Here is a 7753-nt window from a genome sequence, read left to right as displayed (position 1 = left end):
TTCCATTAAATTAAATTAAGGAAAAAAAATAAAATGATGGTGAGGCTCCAAAAATTTTGATCATATAAAATATTTTTTAATATAATAAATGTAAAGTATAAAAATTTACGTGCGATATTAATTTTTTTAATAGAATTATTGACCAAAATTGGTGTAAATTACTCTAAATTTTTCTATAATTTAAATATTCGCTCTAAAATAGTAATAATAATAATAATAATAATAATAATAATAAACTTTCCCAAGTCGTCTATGATATATATATAGACCAACAGTAACTTTGCTGCCAAAAGCAGCAGCTCTCTTCCGGGATAAACGAAGCTCCATCGTAAGATAAAAAATGGAGAAGCCAAAATCCAGTTGCTCAACGCTTCAATCAATTGCAGTTTCTTTCTTCTTCTTCTTCTTCTTTCATTTGAATGCTCATGCTCAGAGTCTCCCACCTGCAAAATTCGACGGATTCGTGTACGGAAATCACTCGGGGGACTTGAATACCATCCGTATCGAAGCGTTTTACGATCCGGTTTGCCCTGACAGCCGTGATTCTTGGCCGCCTCTGAAAAAAGCTCTCGATTATTACGGTTCTCGTGTTCATCTCGTCATTCACCTGCTTCCTCTACCGTGAGTATAATTGATCGCTCTGTTATGCGTTTCTGTGGATGATTTTCGTTGATTGCTCTGTTTTGTTGCTGAGAAATTTTTGTTCGTGTATATGAAATTGGAAAATGGATGATCGTAGTAGATTCTGTTTTCGTTTTGTGTTCCGAGGGTTGATTCAGTCGGAAGTAGTTACGAACTTCACTGTTGCTTCTTTACTTTGTCACTTTAAAAATTTGATGGTTTGTAGTGGGATTTTTGTTTGAAGAGAATGAACTTGTCTAAATTTTTCACAGGAGTGGGTAGCCAAGCCAGTTAACGATTCAATTGCAATTGTAAATAATTAGAGAAATTTTCCCTAACGTGATTCTGATTATGCATGTTGACGATTGGTTCGTTTTGAATATTTGAACGAGGCTGGTTTTATACTGTTTTGTGAATTAATCTATTGGCTATAGTATTGGCTCTAAGAACGTTTAATGAGTTACTATGTTTAAGATTACTTTGATCTCAATATCTTTTGTCGTGGATTCAAGAGCGGTGAATTCTGATAGTTTATTTTTTCTTGGATTGCAGTTATCATGACAATGCATATGCTGCATCTCGCGCTTTACATATTGTAGATTTGGTGAATCCCTCTGCTACATTCACATTGTTGGAAGCATTCTTCGGGCAACAGGTTGTTGTTTTGTTCAATTCAGGAATCATTGCTCACTTCTCTCCTAGTTCTTTCTTTAAAGCTCATGCTTTCTTTTCCGATCAATTTCTTAGTTGTTTTCCAGTTGTGAAGGTTAGATGAACACCCACTTTGAGCATAAGCTCTCATGGCTTTGCTTTGGGCTTCCCCAAAAGGCCTCAAACCAATGGAGAAAGTATTCTTTGTTTATAAACTCATGATCATTCCCTAAATTAGCCGATGTGGGACTTTCATCATCCAACACCTCCCCTCGGACAAAATGCCACTTTGAGCATAAGCTCTCATGGCTTTGCTTTGGGCTTCCCCAAAAGGCCTCAAACCAATGGAGAAAGTATTCTTTGTTTATAAACTCATGATCATTCCCTAAATTAGCCGATGTGGGACTTTCATCATCCAACACCTCCCCTCGGACAAAATGCGTCTCCCCTTAATTGAGTCTCGATTCCTTTGGAGTCTTGGTCATTTTTGACTGCCTTCGAGGAGGCTTGACTCCTTTTCTTTTGAAGTCCTTTGTTCGATATTTGAGGATTTACCAATCTATTGGCACGACTAAGTTTAGGGCACGGCTCTGATACCATGTTAGATGAACACGACTCTCCACAATGGTATGATATTGTCCACTTTGAGCATAAGCTCTCATGGCTTTGCTTTGGGCTTCCCCAAAAGGCCTCAAACCAATGGAGAGAGTATTCTTTGTTTATAAATCCATGATCATTCCCTAAATTAGTCAATGTGGGACTTTCATCATCCAACAGTGAACTAGGGAATTAGAGCTTATATTTTTTTAAATTAGCAAGTAAATGGTCCTTTCCTTCAAACTGTCTATGTATATATTTTTTCTGGGTTCCATTTTTAAAATCTCAGTAGAACATAGGCTTGTTTGGTGGATTGTTTTTGAGTTTTAATTTTCAAAATTTTCAAGACTTGTAATACAGGGTGATCATTTTATAGGAAGAACACTTTTAAAACACAACTCCCTCAAACATGTTTTCTTTAAAATTGGACTTATTTATTTGTATTATTAGTAATGAAAGGTTTCTGAATGATAAATGTAAAACTGAACTCATGAACCTCAAAATGACTAGACAACTTAGTATTTTATACAGTCAAGACTTTCATGAAGACTAAATGATTGCATTTCTAATTAACAGAAGCAGTTTTACAACGCTGAAACTCGCTACTTGTCAAGGGCTTCTGTTGTGGATAACATTGTGAAGTTTGGAGTGAAAGTACTGGGGGAGTCCTACAAAAACGCTCTAGTAGCTGGCTTCAATGACAGGGACACGGATCTTTTGACGCGTGTTTCTTTTAAGGTACGATGGTATCACGCTTCAACTTTTGGGTTATTGTAAAGATATATATAGTTATGTTATAACAGACATGTAAAATGCAATAGATTTAGGTTTGTTCATTTCTATAACGGCCCAAATCTACCGTTAGCAGATATTGTTCTCTTTGGGCTTTCCTTTCTAGGCTTCCATTTTAAAACGCGTCTGCACCACTAACAGATATTGTCCTATTTGGGTTTTCCCTTATGGATTTCCCCTTCAAAATTTTAAAACGCGTCAGTTGGGGAAAGGTTTCCACACCCTTATAAAGATTGTTTCGTTCCTCTCTCCAATTGACGTGGAATCTCACAATCCACTTTCCTTTGGGGCCCAACGTCTTCGCTGACACTCATTCTCCTCTCCAATCGACGTGGAATCTTACCATTTCCCTCCACAGCTTTGTTTTCTTTGCTGCATGCGTCATTCATTTTGAACTCTCTCTTTCATCTTGCAGTTTAGCACCTCAAGAGGAGTCTATGGAACACCTTTTTTCTTTATAAATGGATTCCTAGCTCCTGATCAAGGGTCTCCCCTAAATTTCACTGGATGGAGAAAGTTGATTGATCCTTTGATCAAGAAAAAGAAGAGATCATGGTCTCAGCATCTCTCGCTATAAATCATTCGGTCTACAAAAACACTTCATCTTCGTGGCCACACATCTTTAATTACTATATATATATCTATATGGTTTGCAGATGGAAAACCTCTAATCTTGGAAGGTATACGCACTTTTCATTTATGTGATAACCCATTCTCCCGGAAGAAGGTAAGCTATAGTCTAGATTGGTTATGCAATAAATGACTCTTCCTTGTGAAATATTCACTGCATATGTTGTGTTGTTGCTTTTCAATGATCTTCCCTGTTTGTAAGAAAAAAATACATCTCACTGTCATAGTTATTTCATATGGGGCTTTTTTATTCACCCAGCTGCTCTTTCTTCTTCTTTCACTCTCCATCTCATGGTACAGACCTTGAATATCTCAAGAAATCAAAATCGAGCTGACTGAAAGCTTTCGTGCAAAACTGAGCCGACCGAACTGATCCTCCGGTTAGTTCTTTTGGTTTTATCTTTCAATTTGATGAGAGTGAGATGAGAGATAGCGCCCAAGGGGCAACTCCATTGGCTAAGGCCCAAGGGCTCTGAGTAATAACTACCAGACCTCTTGTGTTCAAATCTTTGGATGAACTTAAATAGAAAAACGGTTGATGTGATGTCCCACGTTGGTTGGTTGGTTGGGAGAGGAGAACAAAAACACCCTTTACAAGGATGAGGAAACCTTCCCCTAACATACGCATTTTAAAGCCTTGAGGGGCTCGAAAGAGAAAGTCCAAGGAGGACAATATTTGCTAGCGGTGGATCTGGGTTGTTACAAATGATATCAAAGCCAGACACCGGATGATGTGCCAGCCTTCTCATTGTTCCCCAAAGGGGGTAGACACGAGACGATGTGCTAGTAAGGACGCTGGGTCCTGAAGAGGGGTGAATTTGGTGGCGGAAGGAAGGAAAAAGGAAGGAGTGCCAGCGAGGACGCTGGATCCAAAAGGAGTGGATTGTGATGTCCCACGTTCTCAAATCTTTGGATGAACTGTTTAGAAAAATAGAGTGAAATGTGTGCTACCATATGTTGGATGAGGGAGGTTGAATGGAGATTGGGATAGGCGTAGTGTGGCTGAGTTGAGCTTCTTAAGCATGTGGATGCGATGCAATGGTCTGTTGGTCTATGAAAGACCAAAACAGACTGAGAAATTGCAAACCGATTAACTTACTTCGTTTTCGGTTTGTTTGTCGGTTTCATGTGGATGTCGAAATGTTATTACCCTAAACTAGGGAGAATCGGTCTCGAAAGATGTAAAACAGGAACGTCGAGATACAACCTTATCTTTCTTGCTTCCTCTTTCTCTTAACTCTCATAAGATAAATATTTTTTAGCTGTGAATGAAAACTAAATAAAGGATCCCACCTCCCATATTTATAATATAGATAAAGTAAATAAATTTGATTTTCATGTAATCAAATTTAATCTTATTTCGATTTGATTAGAAGGAAGAATTCAAAAAGTAAAACCAAAGCTAGTTTTGGGTTGAAATGAGAATCTTGTATGTTATAGAGATATGAAGGTCACGAGAAATTCTTAGATAACGAGCAATGGTAAAGAGCTCTAGAGTCTACTCATTTTCGCAATATACTTGTTCAGTCAAGGGCGTCGAAGATACTAGTATAGTCACATTTTGGTGACAAAGATCTTTACTACAAAAATGTAATTTGGGCTGGATTTCTATTGATTTGAGTTCTTTTTAGTTGAAATAAAAAAGAAAAAGAAAAATCACGCAAAAGGTCTTCTCCTTCCTTTTACGAGGGTCACAAGCGATGGAAGACTTGTCTTAACTAGAGGTATTATCGTGTTGATAGGTCATGACATGAGCCGACCTCCATGTAAGCTATGAACTAAGTCATCTAGGATTAGAGGGTGGCTATCTTGCTTGTGGAGCTGCAATTTCGAGTCAACATCTTTCGAGGCTTCTTAGCCTTCATAGTGACGATGACCTCTTGGTGAGCGTTCGTTTCACCTCTTTCAGGCAAGAGAGGGAGCTTGTCCATATACACAACTGAGACATCTTCATCGGAGAGGCTATAGTCCCTTTCACTTTCCTTGCCTTCCTCAAAATCGTGGCATTGATCCATGTTGTACCATAAGATTTGACGAGGCCATTAGAATGGGACTTATTATTCCGTTCACAAAAAAACTCTTGCATAAGTGGTACTCTGCCCAACTTCCTCCAATACTAACATGCAGATCTACCAGTTAGGTTCGAGGTTCTAAATCAATTTCATAGTACTCTAAGATCGACTCGATCAACCTTTACACAAAAAAGTGATATTTAACTTCCGCTGATGCCTACCTTTTTCCTTCAAAATAGCCCACATGCTCCATGACTTGAATCTAACACTCGGTAAACATCTTTTACCTTTTTCGTCAATCTGAGTCTTTTCAGCCTTTCAGTCTACCTCGAGTGTCGCGCTCGTTGGCTTGCACTTGAATCAACCAACCCACAACGTACTTATTGTATCAAAGTAGAATTAATTGTCCTAACATGTACGATCCGTAAAGTCAAACTAGTTTTCCCACCAATCTACTTGTTTATATAATTATTATATATACTCCAACTAAAAAAAGTCAAACCCCGAAATTAATGACTAATTTTATTTTTAAAACGGTTTGGAGGAAGAAACCATGTGCACATATTTTGCCCTTAATAACTGTTATTACAAGCAATGTATCTCATTAATTAGCAAACCATGTTAACTACCAAAGACTTAAAAAAATTAATTAATTAATTAAAAAGTGATAATAACTCTTGTATTATTCCTTTGCCATGTGCATGATACTGTTTCAATCATTTTCTCCCTTTTCTTTATGATTCCCATCTTAAATTTCTTGCTTAAATTACACATTAAACCTTTTTATTATATTCATTATTTAATATAATTTTGCTTTGAAATTGTATTTTGGTGGTTGAATTTTTTTATTATTTCAATTTTATATTTATATCTTAAAATATTCTTATTTTAATCTGTTTCTCTCTCTCATGTCCCACATTGATTCGGGAGGAGAACAAAACGTCATTTATAAGGGTGTGGAAACCTTCTCCTAACAGACGCGTTTTAAAGCTTTAAGGGAAGGCCCGAAAGAAAAAACTCAAAGAGGACAACATCTGTTAACGGTAGGTCTAGATTAAAAAACTCAAAGAAGACAATATCTGGTAGTAGTAAGCTTGCTCGTGGAATTTCTACCCCTTGCAATATAAAATTTATTGAGAAAAAAATGGTTTTTTTTTATATATAAATTATGGGATTAGATTGAGATAAATTAAATATTTATTTTGGCGGTGGATAAGATATAAAAAGATTTTTTAAAATAATTATGAGTTACACCATTTTTGAAAAAAAAAAAAAAAGTCAAATACATATAAAGTTCTATCTTAATTTTTAAGCTAATCAGTTGGTTGCTATAATGTAAGCGGTTGTTGTTGCCTTTTTTTTCATGCTATCTTGCTTTCAAACTTATTTTCGAGATCTCTCTGTTCCGTTTTCTAAATTTTTTTTCCTAAACCGAGGTCAGAGGCTCGTGCATACGTTGCTTAGCTGTAGACGACATAAAAACAAATTGACTTAACTCACTTGTTGTTGGGAAATGAGTGTCGCACAAAAGATCCTCTTTAGCTCTCTCTTATCCTTAGGTCTTCCTCTACTAGCAGGTTTTTTCGGAAAACTTCAGTTATTCTGGTGTGGATGGCAAGTAGGCCTATATTTCTTGGTTTCAAGAGAACTTTTTACGAGCGTTGTTTCTATCTACTATTATCTTAAAATAATCAAGTTATTAATGACCGGACGAAACCAAGAAATAACCTCTCACGTGCGAAATTATAGAAGATCTCCTTTAAGATCAAACAATTCCATCGAATTGAGTATGATTGCACGTGTGATAGCATCTACTATACTCGAAATATGATTAAAAGTGCGATTGTGACGAGTGGTATCAACAAAACACAAAAACGTCAATAATTACTTTCAAATTGAAGTGTATTATTGAAATTTTTTAAAATTTAAAACGGGTATTTTTATCGATTTAGCCTCTAATAAACCTAAAAGGGCCCTTTTGTGATCTTCTACAAGAGAGCATATGATATGTGGTTGGCATATATGAGTAATTTTTGTTTAAATATTTTGTCCTGTTTGGATCCTCACTCACATGCTAATCTTCATTAATTAACTTAATTAATTTCCCTTTTTTCTTCTATTTTTCCCACATACATATAATTTATATATATATATTCTCACCGGGTAACGGTTAATATTTTATTTCAAGAATTTTTTCACATTTTTAACCGTGTTTCAAAAATATTGGTACGTTTTACAAAGTTTCATTAGTATCCCTCAACTTTAGTACTGTATTTTTTAAAAATATTCATGAAATTTTTTTAGTATTAACATCATTTATCTGTATAAAAATGTTTATTCAAGAAAAATCTTGTCGTCAAAATAACAATAAAAATTGTCTATCAACACCTCGTAGATTATCTCCAAATTTTTTAATATTTTTTTAACATGGCACGGTGAGAGTATTTTTA

General features: G+C 35.9%; 1 protein-coding gene across 1 annotated transcript; it reads left to right on the top strand.

Annotated features, from left to right (window-relative positions):
• Window positions 1–270: 270 nt before the first annotated feature.
• Window positions 271–3545, top strand: LOC111454702. The gene is made up of 4 exons (XM_023096219.1): window positions 271–621; window positions 1174–1276; window positions 2446–2607; window positions 3077–3545. Exons 1-4 carry the CDS (start codon window positions 341–343, stop codon window positions 3236–3238), a joined length of 708 nt encoding a protein of 235 aa, XP_022951987.1. The 5' UTR covers window positions 271–340; the 3' UTR covers window positions 3239–3545.
• Window positions 3546–7753: the final 4208 nt, after the last annotated feature.

The sequence above is a fragment of the Cucurbita moschata genome, unplaced genomic scaffold (genome assembly GCF_002738365.1).
Source record: "Cucurbita moschata cultivar Rifu unplaced genomic scaffold, Cmos_1.0 Cmo_Scf00016, whole genome shotgun sequence".
Classification (NCBI taxonomy): Eukaryota; Viridiplantae; Streptophyta; class Magnoliopsida; order Cucurbitales; family Cucurbitaceae; genus Cucurbita; species Cucurbita moschata.
This window is presented reverse-complemented; position numbering and strand designations above follow the sequence as displayed.

Excerpts from the sequence above, each read along its gene's own strand:
- LOC111454702 (XM_023096219.1), top strand. The coding sequence starts at position 341 with ATGGAGAAGCCAAAATCCAGTTGCTCAACGCTTCAATCAATTGCAGTT. Across the intron at positions 622-1,173 it reads ATTCACCTGCTTCCTCTACC|TTATCATGACAATGCATATG; the intron begins GTGAGTATAATT and ends CTTGGATTGCAG. Across the intron at positions 2,608-3,076 it reads TGACGCGTGTTTCTTTTAAG|TTTAGCACCTCAAGAGGAGT; the intron begins GTACGATGGTAT and ends TTCATCTTGCAG.